The 20,602-nt window shown below is 39.9% G+C and overlaps 1 protein-coding gene across 2 annotated transcripts in view; it reads left to right on the top strand.

The window, feature by feature from the left end:
* LOC125455175 (ALK tyrosine kinase receptor-like) overlaps positions 1-20,602 on the top strand; it is a 977,528-nt gene that overhangs the window by 226,211 nt on the left and 730,715 nt on the right. For both annotated transcript variants that reach the window (XM_048536890.2, XM_059648635.1), the window contains exon 3: positions 838-993. In XM_048536890.2, the coding sequence (XP_048392847.1) occupies positions 838-993 (156 nt within the window). The remainder of the gene's footprint in view (positions 1-837; positions 994-20,602) is intronic.

Here is a 20,602-nt window from a genome sequence, read left to right as displayed (position 1 = left end):
AATTGTGCAGAATTAGGCAGAGCTTGAGATCAGTTATGTGCAATTTGGAGCTGAGCATTTTGAGCTCAATGCTGGAAACCCGAAACACAAACTGAAATTGCTGGAGAAACTGAACAGGTCTGGCAACATCTGTGGAGAGAGAGAGAGCAGAATTAATATTTCGTGTCCAATAACCCTTCTTCCAGTTCTGAAGAAAGGTCACTAGACCCAAAGCATTAACTCATGAAAAGTTAACTCATTAAAGCATGATGAAGGAGCAGCGCTCTGAAAGCTTGATTTCTAGTAAACCTGTTTGGCTCTAACCTGGTGTTGTGTAACTTCTGACATAGGAATTGCATACGTATGATTATTCCATATCAGGCTTAGTCATGGACAGTGACAATTGTAATCTTCTAAATTGTGATAGCTGTAAATCTGGAGGCCTCAGTGTGAAACTCACCTTCCTCCTGTCACCGCTGAGAACTGGTGAAGGGCAACAGTTATCATGGTCTCTTGGAACTCATTTCACATTCGGAATGTTAACTAATGTTTTCTCTAATCCTTATAACAGTTTTGAACCCAACATTTGAATTATCCTCTTATTTCAAAGGTAAACATAGTAGGAAAATATCACATATTCTTAATCCAGCCTCATTTGAAAAATACATTTCAGGATCGAAATTGCAACTTTGCTAACTCGTCTTGTAATGTGTTCATATAGCCAAAGCAAAAAGTGACCAGGCAAAGTTTCACCCAATATCGGGTGAATCTCCTGAAATATTTATGCTCAATATCAATTTTGCCTTGTTATTCCTTTGTGTAAATGGTTCACCGTGCATCTTAATCATATTGTTTCAGATTTCTACTGCGATTTTGAGACGGAATGTGAGTTGGAGTATTCCTCTGATGGTGAAGACGGATTGACAGCTTCGGTGATTGCGACACCAGAGGATCTCTCGTTCGTCACTGATATTGACGTGCCAGATCAAGATTACTCTGAGAAATCAAGTGATGGTAAGGGAGATAAACATGGAATGACGTTGTTAAGAGAGAGAAAATCAGGAGCTTAATTTTATTAATGTTATAAGCCAGCAATTAGAGACAACTTCCAAAAGGTTTGAAAAAAAAGTCTGTTATTTCAACCATTTGAATACATTTAACATGTTTGACGTTGATAAAATACAGCCTGCTCGACAAAATGTTTTTGGATTTTAGAAAGATATTTTGTGTAGAAATCGACTGCAAGACTTTTCTAATGAATTTTCCTGATTGATGGAAAGCAATGTAAAGAGGTTTTTGCAAAACTTTCCCTAGTCTGAAACATTCTGGAGAACCCACAGTAAATCACAGCTCTGCAGAAATTCTTGTTTGTAATCTAATGACTGGCAGAAGCTATCCCTCAGTTTGAGGTTGTCCACCATGAATTTTCATGGGACCTATCAGGCTGATTCTCAAAACACAGATCTTCAGGCATCAGGCAAAGCAACCTACAAGGTACTAGGTTGAGGGATTTGCTTCCTTTAGTTCTCTACCTCATCGTTCAGGTATTTTGACTTGAAATCTGCTGCAGCTTGATGACCAAGTTGTCAATATTTTGAACCGATGGTAGTAAGCTTCTCCAGTTTTGACTGTCAATTTTGCCTTGCTTTAAGGAGACTACAGTGAGATTTTTGACCTTTCTGAGACATAATCCACTTGAGAGTTGAGAGAAACAAGACCTGGTAGAACATATCTTTCTTGGCCATCCAGGCACAGTGTCCCATCCATTGGAGGTAATTTTGCAAGAGCTTTAGCCTGAATTCTTACGGAGATGGTTTCAAGGAATCTGGAGGATATAGCAGAGACACTGCTTGTGGTTCCTCTTTAGCATTTTTATGTATCACTGGTAATTGTAAGCAACCTATTTTCACATGGCACAGCTTAAAACAGCAAGAGAAAAGTACAGATTTGTGTCCTCCTGCTTCAAATTAAAATGTGTTGAAGTTAACATGTTGAAAAAGGCTAGACAATTTCTTTTAATAGGACCACTCCAGATTGCATCACTTTCTTCAATAGCAAATGATACAATATTAAATTGATATCATTGTGTGTAGTTAAAGGCATTGAATTCTTGTTGAGTGATGTGGGATGTTGCCAACCCCTGATATCTCACCTAAGTGGCCATCGTTCAAGTCTGAGCTCTGACAGATGTTTGCCAGCAAGCAGGTGGCATCTCAACATAGCACTGCCAGCTCCATTTAATGCTAATAAGCACACACTTTAGTTTAGTAATCACTCAATAGGGGTAATTTGTTCTGATAAAGTACCTTCATTGGAGAAATCTGTCCCAGGGCACTTCATAGAAGAATGATCAGACAAAGCTTGGCATAGAATCAAAGGACATATTTGGAAGAATGCCAAGAAGTTTGGTCAAAGTGGTGAGTTTTTAAGAAGAGAGAGCCTTGTAGCTTTGAACCAGGTGGCTTCCTTTTTATTCACTCCTGGGACATTGAACGTCACTGGCTGCACAAGCATTTGTTGCCCAGCCTTAGTTGCCTTTGAGAAGGTGGTGATGGTGAGCTGCCTTTTTGAACTGATGCATTCCATGTACTGTTGGCAGACCCACAAGTGCTGTTAGGGAGGAAGTTCCAGGATTTTGACGCAGCGCCACTGGAAGGATGGCATTATATTCAGGATGGTTAGTATCTTGGAGGGGAACTTTCAGGTGGTGGTGTTCCCCTGTATCTGCTTCTCTTATGCTGTGAGCTGGAAGTGGTAGGGGGTTGGAAGGTGTTATGTGAGGATCTTTGGTGAATTTCTGCAGTGAATCTTGTGGATAGCACACACTGCTGCTAATGAGTGTCAGTGATGGAGGGACTGAATGTTTTGAGGATGTGGTGCTAATCATGCCTGTTGCTTTATCCTGGATGGCGTCAAGTTTCTGGAATGTTGTTGGAGCTGCACTCATCTATGGGGAGTTTTCCATTACACTCCTGACTTGTGCCTTGTTGGTGGTGGACAGTTAGGAAGTGAGTTACTTGCTGCAGGATTCCCAACCTCTGTCCTTGCACAGTCATCGAGAATGGGAGAAAAAGATTTTTGGAAGCTCAGGAGACTGAATAAAATTGGAGTTAAAACCAACCTATGAGTGAAGCTGCCAGAGAGTCAATCCCATCAGCCTGCTGCTGGCCCAGGTAGAAAGTGACAGAAGTCACTGCTGGCCAGAAAGTGGGAGGTCATTTGTTCACCAAACACAATGTAGTCCACTGTTGCCTTTCTCCACTCTTTATTAGGCAATGACAGCTCAGGAGGGATAAATGGGGGAAAATTGGCCCTCTCCTAAAGGGAATATAGTGAGTGGAAACCAAGGGAATGAGTAGCAGAATAGGGTGGACATGCATTTTCTAGATATCTGCACCTTACTTTCTATTCATTAACTGACACAGCACACACCCCAACCCTGCCCTGATCCCCTGGGAGGTGGTTTGTATGTAGAGTGGGAGGTACAAAACATTGAGTGTGATGGTACTGGCATAGTGTCCACTGCATGCCACCCCACCCACTATTGTGGGTTTTTTATCCATGGTGGCAGGGTGGTGGGGCAATGTCAGGCTTCCTGCTCTTCCCTGGGCCAGTTGAGGCCGTTAGGTAGCTAATTAGCGGCCACTTAGGGGCCTTCTCCCTTCACCACCTGGATGTTTCCCACTTTGCGGTTAAAGTGTTCACCAAGGTATAACATCCACCCTCAGTGTTTCCAATCCCCATTACTCTGTTGGTCTCTTGTTGTGATCTGCTTGCCCCTTAGCTATTCAACTGCCACAGTACCTTTAATTGGCCTGAGGCAAGATTTCTGATCACATCACAGCTTCGAGAGCTGCCGGCCAGTACACTAGCCCTGGCCAAACTCTAGACTTAACTGGAAGTTCAAGCTCCACTGGTGTCCCTGTCTTCTCCAAGTCTGCATGACATTCCAGCAATCCAGAAGCACTGCTGAGATTAGAGAGAGCTGCCAGACAATTCTTGAGGATAAACCTTCCCTTCCAGAAAGGAAAGGTCAAAGTGTCACCCTGGACTGACTGAAGGCTCTACAGCCAATGGATGGCTGTGGAGTAGGCAAACCCACGTGAGCTTGTCCCCAGCCCCAGCTCCTAACGCCACATAAAATGTAGTTCAATGACTGAGAAGCAAAAAAATTCTCAGGGCAAATCTGGCACAGTTATTTCAACTTAATAAGTAGAACTGGCAAGGTGCACAGAATTAAATGACCTTTCTCAATGCTTTAATTGCCCTGATGCTATGATTGTCAGTTTGGAGAAACAGATCAATTATTCTCTGAATTAAAATTTGTCTGACAGTTTCATTTTATGCCATCACTCAGGTACTGATTTCTCTTGTCCCACTTGTATTTAGTTTGCAAGATGATACTCACAGCTCCTGCATTATAGAAGCTGCAGATGCTAATCAGCTCTCCACCTCTCAGTGCATTTGTGCTCATGGCATGGCTTCAGGAAACCTAGTGTTCCCACTAATTGTCTGCGCCAGCATTTCCCACTTAAGATAATCTCACCAGCCTCTCATCTATCTCAATGATTGAGAGCATTTTCTGTGCCCTACTGCAGAGCTTCTTCTATAGTTCTGCGGTTTAGGGCATTTTGCAGACTGTAAAGTTGCAACAACTCCATTCCTCATGCCCTAGAACGTGGTGTAAGTGATACACATTTATGGTGCGTTCCAGACTCAGTTAGATAAACGGCTGCTGCCCAGCCACATTTATACTGTGTGACAGCTCCATTAAATGAAGTCTGTCTTCTCTGTGCCAATTCTTTCTCCTGTCTGCAAGCCACGTCTCCACCATTATGTGTAGTGCGCGTTCTCAAGATTGCATTAAAAAAAATTGAAACCATCTGTACACATACTCACATATGTCCATATTTCAGCAATTGAACCATTTCATTTAATTTTGTTTTAATGAGGCGAACAGTGCTGGACAGCAGCAATAGGAATAGGAGGGATTGCTATCAAGAGCAATGTTGCTTCGCGTGACAACCAGTCTGCTTGTACTGGCAAGCATCTGAGTCTTTTTCAGGAGAATCTGTTGATTTTACTTCTTTCCCCTAATGGCAACTTTTTTAGTTGTTTTTGTTGCCTTGTGATTGTATTGATATTTTTAATATCAGCTTGCATTGGCATTAATCATTTTGGCATACCAGTCATTTCAATATGTTTGAAAGTACATCTTTGAATGGGGTCTATTTAGAGTAGACGATTAGCACCAGTGCTGTGGACTGCAGTAGCACTGTTCATAGAGGCATGGAGGGATTTCAGAGCACCTTCTAGCTGACTAATGCGAAGATACACCAGGAAGAGTTTGCTGGTTGGAAGTGACACTGTGGGTCCAGTTCTGCTCTGTTCACAGAGCCCAGGATGACACCAGACACGCTCCAAAGAAGGACAGAGTTGAAGGATTCCATCCAATCAGAATTTGCTTAATTACAATGATAAATTGACATGGATGAGCGTTACAATTCACCGCTGGTGCTCTGGGTTATAATGTGGATTGCAATGCCCGATGTATTACGTTATAACACTTTTCTAAATGCTTCTATTGGATTCTGGATTGTGCTTATCATGACAATGTTCTGCAATGTCCAATCATGCCCTACGCTACCATCTCTCAATACTTCTCTCTATTGTATGTCATTGTGTTATCGGCATTATATAAACTTAATTTATTGTTGCGATCGTTCATTTTATTTGTCCCCTGATTAGGACAGCAGTCAATTTAGACACTGTCTATTTAATGGCAGAAATTTATTGAGCTACCTGTGCACAAAATAACTGAAAGAGTTGTTAAACAAAACTGTGTGATAATAATATCTAATATGTATTGTTAACATTTGGACTTTTAAAGAAGAAGCTGATGGAGTTTGCATTCAGTTTTATGGAAGTAACTTTTTTTTTGAGAGGACTGATAATCATTTGGAACAGTCACCTAAATATCTAATTTGCAAGGAAGCAGGTGATTGAGTTAAGTACCTAGCAGGACTCATGTGCTGTTATTTGATGACATGTTTATAATTCTGAGTTAACAGCAGACTGTGAAAACAGACCATGTACCACTAGTTTAGTTATGACTGCAACTCAGAAGAATTAGGATTTGATTTTGGAGAACAGTTTCCTTCTAGTAGAAGGGTTTTAGTTTGTCAAACCTCTGAGCAGTGAGAATTTGTAAAGACATTTTCAAGTTATCCGAACTGCAAAGAGGTTCAGGTCAGCTGAACTGAGGGGGAGTTCAGGCGAGCAGAACTGGAAAGTAAGTCTAAAAATAAACTGACAAAACTGTGGATGCTATAAATCAGAAACAAAAACAGAAGTTGCTGGAAAAGTTCAGAAGTACTGGCAGCATCTGTAAACAGAAATCAGTTAACATTTCGGGTCCAGTGACCCTCCCTCAGAACTCTGTCCAAGGCAACCCTCCCTCAGAACTCTGTCCAAGGCGGAGAACTGGCAGGTGGAGACTTAATGCTTAATAAAAACCTGGAATAAAAAGATAGCCTGTTAGCAACTGTGTAACCAATATCAGTTATACTAAGAACCCATCTGGTTCAGGACTGTCCTTCCAGGAAGGCAATCTGCTATCCTTACCTGCTCTGGTCTATATGTGTCTCGAGCAATGTGATTGACTTTTAACTGCCTTCTGGGTAAATAGGAATGTGCTGTAAATGCTGGCCATCCAATGATGCCCACATTTCATGAAGTAATTTAAAAAAAAGTTAGAAGTGAATGTGTTGAGGTAGATGTGATACTTCTCTAGCATTACGTATCTGTAACAGATATGGCTGGGGAACATGTTGAAACTTTTTTTTGCAGTTTATTTGCCTTGCATATTTGTGAGTGTGTGTGTGAGAGAGAGAGAGAGAGAGAGAGAGAGAAAGAGAGAGAACATTGTTTATTTTACTTTCTTGTGTGCAAAAACTTTTGCTCCATGTCAAGGAACATTGACAGACTCATGTGAATACAGTCTCTAACAACTGTGGCACCATCAGCCAAAATTAAGCTCATGGCCTATCAAGCCAGGTTTAACTCTGAGATCAGACTTGTCCAGTATTGCCATCAGCTGGAATCATAACAATAGTGAGATGTTTCTCAACTGCAGTCAGAGTTGCTGGAGAATCACATTCTCATGCAGCAGAATTTGGTTGGATGCATTGCAGAAATCAAGGGAGTCTTGAATATAAATTTATTATGTGTGACACTAAATTCCACCTACTACGAAGTGTGGTCCTGTTTGGAAGCTTGCAGCGTGCTTTATGTGTGTTATCTCTCACCTAATGTGGGTTAAAGAAAAACTGAAGTTTATATATAGCATCTTTCATGTCCTCAAAATCCCAAAGCATTTTCTAGCGATTAATTATGTTTGAAATCTAACCACTGATGTAACATAAGCAATTCTGGCAGCAAATTGGGTGCAGCAAGATTGTACTCTGATCAAAAAGATAAATTACAAACCATTCCATGCTTTATCATATTGCCTTGGGGATAGATGTTGGCTGGCACACTGTGAGAGCTCCTCTGTTTTCTGAACACCCAGCACTGATACACAACAGTACTTCATCAATACCTTGCTGACATCTTGGGTGCAGTTGGAATCCATTATTTTCTGACTTAAGGGTGAGGTGATAACACTTGCATAGCCCTTCCTCTTTAACAATTAGCTAATGGATTAAAACCCATGATAAATAAAACACTTAAGATTAACTTTGGATGAATCTGAAGCAGCAATGTTATCTTAAGTAAGATGCACAGAACAAATCAGAAACTAAATAAAAAACATTGTGTGCCTGACAGTCATTTAGAAAGTGTACTCTTCCATGCCCTTGCCTCTCCTTATCATTTCCTATTCTCCAGTCCTCTGATATCTTTGTGCTCCTTTTAATCTGACCTATTTCATAACCCCAATCTTAATTGCTGCACCAATGGCAGTCATAGCTGCAGGTGCCTAGGCTCCAAACTGACAATTTCTTCCTTAGTGGAAAACACAGTGTAGGAAGGAGTGAGTGTGGCTGTTGGTAAGCAATGCATGGTGAACCAAAGAACATAGAGGAAAAAAAGTCCTGTAGATTACACCTCCTGTTCGATTTGTGCAACATGCTTACAACCCCAAGTATAAGGATGCAGCCGTTCGGGTGAAAAAGCATCTCTGTGCCACTGTGAAGCCTTAGGAAGTTTGAAATAGAGGGAAAACAGAGCAGAAACATCATAATTTGGTAGAATTCCTCATGAAATGGGAAGTGGTGTAGTTGATTCTGCAAAGAGGGTAGTGAATCTAAATAGAGGGAATTATGATGGTATGAAGCGTGTGTTGGCTATGATTGATTTTGGGGATATTACTTAAAGCGTTGACATGGAAAGGCAATGGCAATCACTCAGAGTGCATGGATGAACAGTAGTGTGAGTAAAATAGGAAAGATAGCCGATCCGTGGCTTACAAGAGAAATTAGAGCTCCAAGGGAACAGGCACATAAATTGGCCAGAAAAAGAAACTTACTTCTTGGTGGGAGCAGTTTAGAATTCAGCAAAGGAGGATAAAGGGTTAATAAAGAAAGGAAAAAGTGATTATCAGAGTTAGCTCACGAGAAACATAACTGACTGTGAACGTCTTAGATATTTGAAGATAACATATTAGTGAAGACAAACTGGAGAATTTATAATTAAAAACATAAAAATTGCTGATCAACTCAACACATTCTTTGGTTCTGTGTTTACAAAGGAGGGCACAAATAACATACCAGAAATGTTAGGGAACACAGGGTTTAATGAGAGAAGGACAAACTGAAGGAAATCTCTATTACTTGGAAAATGGTGTTGAGGAAATTGATGGGATTGAAGGCAGATAAATTCCTCGGGTCATATAATCTGCATCAAAGAGTACTTAAGGAAGTAGCCTTAGAACTAGTGAATGTGTTGGTCATCTTCCAAGATCCTATAAACTCTGGAATAGTTCCTGCATATTGGGGGATAACTAATGTAACCCTTCTATTTAAAAGGGAGCCAGAGCGAAAACCAGGAATTATAGACCAGCCAGTCTGACCTTGGTACTGGGGAAATTGCTAATGTTTATTATAAAATATTCAATCACTGAACACATAGAAAACAGTGGTAGAATCAGTCACAGTCAGCATAAATTTACAAAAGGGAAATCCTACTTGACAAACCTATTGGAATTCTTCAGGATATGATTTGTCATTACATATGGATGTGGCATCCATTGACTCCATCTGTAATTCCTGCTGCTTCAGAAAAGCAAACTAACATTATTAAGGACCCCTCCCACCTTGATTATACTCTCTTCCACCCTCTTCCATCAGACAGAAAGTATGATATTTTGAATGCATGTACGAATGGATTCAAGAACAGCTTCTTTGATGCTGTTATCAGATATTTGAATGGACCTCTCAGATATTCATTCTGATCTCTCTCTCTCTGTATCTGCACCTTCCATGCAACTTAACACTGTATTCTGCACTCTGCTCTGCTACCTTGATGCCCTTTGTATGGTCCAGTCTGCCTGTATAGCACACAAAACAACACTTTACATGGTATCTCAGTACATGTGATAACAATAAATCAAACAATCAATCAATCAATTGTAGAGCTGTTGAGGGTGAGCCAGTGGACTTTCAGAAGGTGTTTGACAAAGTCTCACGTAAAACAATAACATGTAAAATTAAAGCACATGCAATTGGGGGTCATGCATTGATATATTAGAAAACTGATAGGCAGACAGGAAACAAAGTATAACAAAGTGTAGAGCTGGACGAACGCAACAGACCAAGCAGCATCAGAGGAGCAGGAAAGCTGACATTTTAGGTCTGGACCCTTCTTCAGAAAGGGTCCAGAAAGGTTTTCTGAAGAAGGGTCCAGACCTGAAACGTCAGCTTTCCTGCTCCTCTGATGCTGCTTGGCCTGCTGTGTTCATCCAGCTCTACACCCTGTCATCTCAGATTCTCCAGCATCAGCAGTTCCCGCTATCCCATGGCAATAAACAAGTATTTTTCTGAATGACAATCCGTGACTAATGGGATACCTTATGAATCAGGGCTAGGACTCCATCTATTCACAATATATGCTACTCATTTAGATGAGGGATCTAAATGTAATGTCTCCAAATTTGTAGATGACACAAAGCTGGCTGCGAGGGTGAGCTGTGAGAAGGATGCTTCAGTGTGATTTTTGACAAGCTGAGTGAGTGGGCAAATGCACAACAGATGTAGTATAATGTGGATAGATGTGAGGTTATGAAGAACAGCAAATGCTTTCTTGGCGAACATAACAAGACGATTTGAGTACAAGAGTGGGGATGTCTTGCTGCTTTGACACATTTGGTGAGACCATACCTGGAATATTGTATGCAGTTTTGATCTCCATCTCTGAGGAAAGGTATTTTTTTATAGAGGGAGTTTACCGAAAGTTTATTAAACAATTCCTGGGATGACAGGGTTGATGTATGAAAAGAAATTGAATCAGTTGGGATTATAGTAAGTGAAGTTTATAGAATGGGAGGAAATCTCATAGAAACGTATAACATTCTAACGGGACTAGATGAATAGATTCAGAAAGGGTGTTCCCAAAGATAGGGGAATCTAGAACCAGGGGTCGCAGATAAGGATACAGGGTAAACAATTTAGGAGTGAAATAAGGAGAAATTTCTTCACCCAGAGAGTGGTGAACTTGTGGAATTCCCTGCCACAGAAAGCAATCAAGGTTAAAACAAGAAGGGAGTTGGATAAAGCACTTGTGGCTAAAAGGATCAATGAATGTGGGAAACAGTAGGAACAGGCTGTTGAGTTGGATGAATAGCAGAGCAGACTTGAAGGATGAGTGGTCTATTCCTGTTCTTATTTTCTATACGTCTGTTTTTCTAGTCATTGGGATATGATTGTCAGTGCACTGATTGCACTGCATTCACAGCTGAGTGTCCTGAGGGTTGTGGTGTCAACCAACTGTAAAGATAAATGATGTGTCAGAGAAGCTGGGGATGAACTTGGAAATAATGGAGTAAGGTCTAGTTATTATGGTCCATGTTGGGACCAATGACACAGGGAAGAAAAGAGAGACAGCGTGCTAAAGGAATATCAGAAGTTGAGAATTAACAAGGGATGAGCAATTAGCACTGACCTTTCTCGTGATTCCCACGTTCCATGAGTGAATAAAAGAAAACTAAAATGGCAGGACATTGTAGATAATCTTCTTCAAGGACAGCAATGCATGTTGTGTGCCAACAGAAATAAGAATTGCAGCTTAGAAGGGTGAATGCATGGTCATCGGAAATAGGAAGGAGTGGCTTCATTTCATGGGAGGCATTGGTACCAGAGCAGGGACAGCACTGTAACCTCTGGGACACACACGTGTGAACCCAAGAGCAAAATGCTAAATTGGGCCGTCAACAGGACTTTACATTTTTGATATGGGGAAAGAGATCTGTTGAAAATAAGTCTGAAAATGAAAGCAACAGGAGAGTGAAGGTCAGATAGAAGTAAGGAAGAAGGGTAGTATAAATGTCAGGGGAGCAAATACAACTACAAAACAGAAGTGACAGATGACTATTGATGATAAAGTAAAAGGAACAACTATTAAACATAAATTAAACTGCCTGTCCAGCAATGTGCACAGAATTCAAAATAAAGGGGAAAATTGGAGGGAAGAAACTTGAGAGAGGAAGTGCATGTAGAATTAGCTGAAGCATGACAGGATAAAAAAAAAGGATCGGTATATAGTTGGGGACAATGTAATCAGAAAGACAAATATGTTAGAAGAAGAGTGGGTAGCTCTCCTAATTATAGAGAACATGATGGCTATTGGAAAATATCCAAAACCACATGGAAAATTAGAAAATCTTCATGGGTTGAAGTAAAGCTGAGAAGGGATAAACATGTCAAAGGGGTAGAATACAGATTACTTAGTAGGGGAAGAAAACGTTATGTAATTGAATATGTGATCTGACTGAAGGCTTAAATGGCAAGAAATGGTTGTGGAAGAGGCGAGGAGAATCAAGATTTAAGTTGTTCTGGATTCTACAGGATCTGTGTGGTTGGGGGCTGGGTTTGTGTGGTAGATTTTTCACTCCCTTGAAAGAAAATAAGCTGGAAGTTGACTCTGTGGTTGCAATCCCACCCACAGCCATAACACGCTGCAAACCGGCCAAGTGTTGGCTGGCGGTGGGACTTCTGACACCCACTTGAGAGAAATCTGTGCCTTTGGCAGTTGCCAGCTCATCAGATTGGCTGGCATCTCCATCATTCTGCCATATCATAGTTGTGGGCATTTCCAAAAGAGATCTGATCAAGGAAGGTCACTATTGATCTGAGAATTCTGACTTTTGAATGGAGTTCTGGAATGTTAATTCTGATCTCTCTCTCTCCCTCTGCACCTTCCCTGTGGCTGGAGCACTACATTCTGAACTTTCTTCTGCTACTCTGATGCACTTTGCATGGTAATGCCTGTATAGCAGGCAAAACAACACTTTTCATTGTATCTTGGTTCGTGTGACAACAATAAATTAAACTCAAGGATTTTAAGGCATCCCAGGAGCAGAAAGTTAAATTCTGTTGGGCAGGCTGCTCGGGGATGCCCCAATCCATGCAGGGTACCCTCTGCAAAATGAGATGCCCATTTCTTCTGGCTTGCATTTATTTTGGCCTTTAAAAAAGGTCTGCCCACTCCTGGCTGACTGCCAACACCAACTGTATTAAGGCATGGTTAGGGGACATTTGTGATCTCGTTATTCCCTGCCAGTGGGATATCGATACCTGAGGGGATGTTGTGTCCTGAAACAACAGTTCTGTTCAGACTGGTATCCTTGCCTTCAACAGCATTGCCCAGACAGACTAACAATTAATGATAGATTCCTAAAATTCCTCAACCTGAAACTCTGAATCAAAGAAGTTTCTCCTCACCTCCAGCGAAGTCTTTTATGATGTTAGATCTATGATTATTTCTTATTGACCTTGTCAATGGATGGAATAAGTTTTCTCCATTTACTCTATCAAGACTTTTCATTACCTTGCAAGCCTTTGCTAGGAGTCTTCTTAACCTTTAACCTTTACTGTTCCAAGACAAATGGTCTGAATTTCAAAAATGGTGACCCTCGCCTCTTGTAACATCTTTCTAAATCTACCCAGCACCCTTTCTAAATCCTTTACATCAATCATGGATAAGAAAAGGATTATCAAAGAAATGTAAAAAATTAGAAAGGCAAAATAAATTATCAAGTAATACAAAAAGGACCAGTAGAGTATTCTACATACACATGGTAAGTAAACTCCCATGGAGTAACAGAAGTAATAAATAATTATTTGCTTTGGTAAATCCCTGAGAGACTAACATAGTAGAAATGACATTAGAAGAAAAGATGAAAAAAGATAAAGATAGTTTAGATTGAAATGGGTTAAATAATTGATAAAGTGATCTGATTTAGAGAGGATAAAGCAAAGATGATTGCATCCATTCATATTCAAATAAATTAGTAAGTAGTTGGCAGAGGTACTGTTACAGATACATAAAAATTCATTAGAACATGGAACAATGCCAGAGGACTGGTGAAGTGATAATATTATTGCTAAATTTAAAAAGGGAAATAGATCAGGTAGAAGAGCTTGGGACAACCTGGCTTAATGTTGGTGGGAGGCAAGATAGTGGAATCCTTATTCAGAGATTTAATAGAAAAACATCTAGAAACTGAAAATATAATAGAGAGTAGTCAGCACAGATTTATAAAGGGAAGGTCATTGTTGATTAAACTTATTGAATTTTTTTGAAGAAGTAACATTAAGAGTAGATAAAGGCCTTGTAGGAGATTAATGAAGTAATATATATGGTTTCCTAAAAGGCCTTAGATAAGGTGCGACGTGCTGTGCCAGTGGAACCTGTGGCAGAAAGGATGGAAAACTGACTACAAAACAGAAAATAGTTAGGATTTCAGGTATTTACTCAGGTGGTGAAAGTTGAGAGGTGGTCTGCCATTAATCTAAACGTTCCGTACGAGGGGACAATTTTGAGTGCAATTTTAAATGCATGGACCACATCATGAAGAGGTTAATGAAGAGGTGGGTACCAGCAAAGTGCAGACATTAATGAGCTTGAAAAATGGGCATACAATTGGCAAATGAATTTCAAAATAGATGTGTGAGACAATTCAGGCCACTCACTCTTGGTAACATTAGTGCCTAAATGAGGAATACAAGCAGAAAGGAGTGTGGCAGGCTGGGGAGCAGCAACACAAATGATTAAAAACAGCAACATAGATTAATAAAACCATCAACAAAACAAACACAGAACTTTAAGGAACATCAACATCAAGTTCCCTAAAATATAAGATGGTCACTAAAAAATCCAGTAGAGAATTCAGGAGAAACATAGATGATGACTTAAAATGTTGAGCTGTCAGTCACATGGCGTAGTTGCGGTGACTAGCATTAGCAACTTTAAGGAGAGCTGCACAAATGCATGAGGGAGAAATTAAAGAATAGAAGAATACTTTAATGAATTTAAACGTAGAAGGATGTGAGAAGGACCATTAACACCAACTTACAAACAAAATGCCTTTATTAGTTAAAATACAGATGCAAAGATTAAAAGTAGGTGTGGAAAAATATGTGCATGTACATGAGCTGGAGTAGACCATTTAGCATCAAACTTAATCGGGCATTCAATAAGATCATAGCTGATCAGATTATATAAAGATGAAGGTAAAATCAATCTATTATCAGTGCAGTCCATGTTAGTTGAATGGTCTGTGTCATGACTATATAATTATAAGTTTTGTAAATATGGCTGATTTTATAACAGAAACAGCATCTATCTGGATGGCTTCTATAAGTCACATGACAACTCTTGTTCATTCACTGTCAGCTAAAAAGAAGACAAACTGATTTGTTATCTCAACATCAGTCATAAACTGAGATATTTAGAATTTGAGCAACCCTTGGTTAACACAAAGGGCCTTCCGAAGGTGTGTGAATTTAAAATTTCTGAGAGGGGCAGAGAACTGGAAGACACCTACAGGGAATTTCGGCATAATTGGCCTTCCCTTATGGAACAATGATTCATCAATGTTAAAGTAACAGCCATATTAAATTTTAATCTGTATAAACAGGCTGAGAGATGCCACTTTAACAGAATGCTAAGAAGAAATCAGGGAGAGATACAAGATTCTCAGCAGAGAGGTCGAGAAAGGCTTCCCAGGTGAAGGATTACCAAAGGAAAACAAATTTCCATGGCAGAAAAGGAATATAAAGAAGCCTTAAAACCTTTTAGATGTATTCTGCTCAGTCCAACCATGGGAAAAACCTCCAACTGCAGAATCCATTGCAGCTGTTAAATTGTGAATTCATTTTTCAATCCCTTTACTTTTGAAAGAAAACTTTCAAGCAATAACAGGACTGCGTTGAGAATAAACTAATCTTACATTCATCTTTATATAATCTGATCAGCTATGATCTTATTGCATGCCAGATCAAGCTTGAAGGGCTAAATGGTCTACTCCAGTTCATGTACATCTAAATATTTTCCATACCTTCTTTTAATCTTTGTATCTGCATTTTGACTAATAACTGTATTTTGATTGTAAGTTGCAGCAATAGCTGTGTAATAAACTATCTGTTATCTTGTTTAAGATGACAGCATTGTAGTTGATTATTTCCAGATTGGAACACATTTTTAAAAAAAAACTAAACATAAATCAACATTTTCCACTTAAATTTTTAACATCCATTATAACCTCATTGGATTTGCTGATGACCAACCCTGTTCCACAGCCCAGAAAGGTATTCATGAGATCTGCAACAAACTTTAAGTTCTCATCACATTTCATGAGCATTTTCACATTCTGTGTTGGGTCGTTTCTCAGTAAAGTGTAAATTTGTTCTGAGTCGAAGGAAAAAGCCTGTCAAAATTTCAAATGGCTTTCTTAAATCCAGTCTGGACATGCACGCACACTGCTACAGAGCTACAGAGATGCCAGTGACGGATCATTAAGAAACCCACCAAATTAGCAGTTCATGGACCTTGTAACGCCATCCAATAAACCTCCTCACTTTTTTTTGTCTCTCCTTGAGAATGTTCTTTATAGCCTTCCTCCTGATTCAAATTTTGTTTTATTGTTCAGTGTCAAAGTTTGTATGATAACTCTCCTATGAAATATTACTGAACCGTGTTACTGCATTAAAGATGCCCTATGATTCAATGTTGGTGTAGTTGTTACACTTGATATGCTCTTTATGCTGGGACAATGTAAACGTACAAAGGTCCATATACCAGACATGCTGTAATGCCAAATAATTTTCAACCAGTGATTCTCCAAACAACAATCCCTGGCAAAGGGCCAGATGTGTTTCCACAGCGAAAGAAGAGCAGTTAATGTGCAAATCACATCAGGTCATTTTTTTTGCCTATGCCCAAGTGGGATAAGAGCTGAATACACAAAGCGTATGGAAAAAAAAGTCTCTTTAAAAAAATGGTCTTCCCTGATAATTCAAGCCCTGTCTTTACCAGATTGTGGGTGAGGACGGTGCCATGAAGATTCATTTTGGTTTTAGCACCATAATCAGGGGGAGAAAAACCACTCTAAGAAGTCACGGTCAATTCTGAGAAAGTGAGTTAGCTTTCGTTACACACTGCTGAGACCTCAAGGAAGAATCGAACAAGCTGGGATCAACAATTGGCTACCCAGTTTCCAAACTCCAAACTATTGAATCTCATTGATAGCTTTAAAAGTAAAGTAACTTAAGTTTCTATGATGACTATTTGCTCTCTCATTTTATATACATAATTCATTTGTATGATTGTCAATAATGCAGTTAGATGTGTACCACTAAATTCAATGATTGAAGTAACATCACCAAGCACAAGAATTTTAAAGATAATAGGAACTGCAGATGCTGGAGAATCCAAGATAACAAAGTGTGGAGCTGGATGAACACAGCAGGCCAAGCAGCATCTGAGGAGCACAAAATTTGATGTTTCTGATGAAGGGTCTTGGGCCGAAACGTCAACTTTTGTGCTCCTAAGATGCTGCTTGGCCCGTTGTGTCCATCCAGCTCCACACAAATATTTTAAAGTTTGGCTGAAATATGAAATGGTTGTTGCAAACATAATTTTAAAGTATATTCAATGAATGATATCTGTTAATGATCAATCACTGAAACCCCCAAGGTCATTTGCAGTGTGTATGCATCTTCAGACCTTATTTTAAAAAAAATAAGCATTTCTTTTCTCAGACTCAGAACAAAAGCGGACATTACTGATTCAGCACCCAAAACTACATTATGAAAATTGGTGAGAATTTATAGGTTGATGCAGAACTCGTACAAATTCCTGGGCTGTGGAATGGGGAAAGTCATGCCAAGGTTTAAGGAAGACATAATGGAAATTAAAAATTGAGTGAAAAATAATTATAAATAATTATCCCTGGTGACACATAATAAGGATAGATTTATTACATTGTAGAATTTGTATGGCGTCATTAAATTGTAGATTACTGCTGAGGCGTAATAGAAAGGATATATTGTTTTAACTTTAAAACCATGCATGTTTGTGCATATAACATTATTAATAAGCCTCAAGCAAGGCGATCACGCAGGGAATGAAGCACATCAAATCTGTGACACGGACTTGCAATACTTAATGTGTCCTTTCAAAAGTTCTGGGCCTGGCTGAAACGATTGGCTTATCACAATTCCTTAAAGTTGAGAAAAACAACATTTACTGTGATTTTTGGATCAGGCCTGGAAATGCAAAAGCAGTGAAAATTATTGTAGAGATGTCAGTGTTTGATAAAGAACATGCTGTCATTACAAGATATCATTCATATCGTATGCTTCAATATTAATTCTATAAAATGATCTTACAAATCAGGAGAAGCAGCTGAACCAGCATAGAGGAGCTGAGATGGTGAGTTACCATGTGAGGACAGTAAAGGGCTGAGCAGTGATCATTTGATCACGTAGCACCATAACTCATTCTGTTCAAGCTGGAGGTCCCAATCCCTGTTGAGGAACCTGCAATGTGGAGGAGGTTTATTTTACATTTTTACCATGCTCAGAATGGAATTGTTGGTGATGTCCTGTGCAGTGAAAGATCAGTGTTATCATCCTAACAAATGTGAAGAGACAGAAAAGTTCAAATTTATCATTTTAAAAGAAAATGTCAAGGGCTTTTTGGAGTAATGATACACTTTCTTCTCCTGAAGTAGTTTGCTCTTGCTGGCTTCTTAATGTTTAGGATGTTTTCTGGGACCTCAGCCTTTTGGCTGCCCTTTATAAATGAATTCTCGAGCTCTGAGGGCTTGTCGATCAGGGAAAGAGGAACTGAGACAGAACATGAACTGTGATCTTACAGAATGGCAGGCCCACCTGAAAGGACTGAAAGACTTATTTCCTTCACATTTTTTGAAATTTGAGCCAAGACTGAGTATCTGCTGGATATTGAACTGGGGAAGATATTACAATTGAGTCACACATCACTTTCACCAAATGCTCACGCTCTATCTCTAACTACATCATGTTTCTTTTTTGAGAATGACACTGATATAATCAAGCTCACTGCATAAGATCACTCTGAGGCTTTACCATCAAAATTTAAATGAAACGATGATCTGACATTTTAATTAGAGAATCATAGAATTCCTGCAGTGCAGAGACAGACCATTCAGCCAATTGAGTCTGCACTGACTCTCCAAAGAGCATCCCACCCAGACCTAGCCCCCCACCCTATAACCCCAAATATAGCACAGCCAGTTACCTAACTTGCACATCTTTGGACTGTGGGAGGAAACCACAGCACCTGGAGGAAACACATACAGTCACAGAGAGAATGTGCAAAGTCCACACAGACAGATGTCCGAGACTGGAATCAAACTGAGGTCACTGGCGCTGTGAGGCAGCAGTGCTAACCACTAAGCTACTGTGCCACCTGCTCTAAAATTGAGATGCTCAGTAATACCAAATATGCATATGAAATTATTTTGTTGCTAAAAATAGAAGAAGGATGAAATTTCTTGGATCTGCTTCTGTTCTGCAAGGATAACTTCACTAGAAGTGCAGTGGAGCCAGAGAAGATCTGTAGAAATTTCCAGGCTGAGTCAGTGTATTGGTGTATATTAAATATTCATACATTCACACAACATCATTTCTTGGCTTAAATTCCTCAATTTGAAGAAAATTGTTTATTTAGTGAAATGGAAGTGGAGATGCTTGAAAGACACAAGAGGTCTGTTATCAACTGAAATGGAAAGCAAGATTTATGCTTCAAACAAAACCTTTCTTGTATTGAATGTGTTAACCCATTTTAGCGGGATGAAGGTTTTTGGTTTATTAGATTTACACTGTACAATTCACAGAGTCAATTCAGCACAGAAGCAAGCTATTTGAACCGTTGAGTCTACATGAAGCAATCCAGTCAGTCCCATTTCGTAGATAATAAAATGTGAGGCTGGATGAACACAGCAGGCCAAGCAGCATCTCAGGAGCACAAAAGCTGACGTTTCGGGCCTAGACCCTTCATCAGAGAGCCTGCTGTGTTCATCCAGCCTCACATTTTATTATCTTGGAATTCTCCAGCATCTGCAGTTCCCATTATCTCAGTCCCATTTCCTAGTTCTATCTCTGTGGCCCACAAGTTTATTTCCTTAATGTGCCCATCCAATTTGTTTTGAAAATGATTGATTATTTCCTCTTCTGCCACTCTCTTGGGCAACAAGTTCCAAGTCATTACCATTGGTTCCATAAACATGCTCTCCCTCACATTCAGCAGCAGCTGTGTGTACTATCTGCAAGATGTGCTGCAGAAATTCACCAGAGATCCTCAGACAGCACCTTCCAAACCCATGGCCACTTCCATCAAGAAGGACAAGGGCAGCAGATATGTGCGAACACTGCCGCCTTCAGTTCCCCTCCAAGTCACTCACCAAACTGAGTTGGAAATATATCGCTATTCCTTCACTGCCGCTGGATCAAAATCCTGGAATTCCCTCCCTAATGGCGTTATGGATCAAACCACAGCAAGTGGACCGCAGCAGTTCAAGAAGGCAGCTCACCACCACCTTCTCAAGGGCAGTGAGGGATAGGCAATAAATGCTGACTAGCCAGTGATGCCGACATCCCACAAAATGAATAATGAAGGGTAATGAAGGGTCTAGGCTCAAAATGTCAGCCTTTGTGCTCCTGAGATGCTGCTTGGCCTGCTGTGTTCATCCAGCTACACACTTTGTTATCTTAAATAATAAAAAAATCTTCCTGCCACATCCCTTGCCAAAAGCCTTCAGCATGTGTTCCCAGTCCTTGTCCCATTAGCTAAGAGCAGTAGTTTTCCTTTGTCCTCATTATCCAAATACATGTCATATTCTTGTATACGTCCATCAAATTTTGTCTCAATTTCATTTCCTACAATTGTCATTGCTTTCACTTATATGACAGTACGGGCACCAACAAGCGGCCGGACAGATTACTGTTTGTTTCCACTCAACTGTTTCCCCTTCATAGTGAATCTTTATGGTACAGAAGGTGGCCATTCAGCCCATCACACCCACATCAGCACTTCAAAAGAGCTTCATTACATAATCCAACCGTCTGTTTTGTTCACAAATCCT

This window comes from Stegostoma tigrinum, chromosome 9 (genome assembly GCF_030684315.1).
Source record: "Stegostoma tigrinum isolate sSteTig4 chromosome 9, sSteTig4.hap1, whole genome shotgun sequence".
In the NCBI taxonomy this organism is placed as follows: domain Eukaryota; kingdom Metazoa; phylum Chordata; class Chondrichthyes; order Orectolobiformes; family Stegostomatidae; genus Stegostoma; species Stegostoma tigrinum.
The sequence above is the reverse complement of the archived record's forward strand: the minus strand, read 5'-3'. Positions and strand labels throughout refer to the sequence as shown.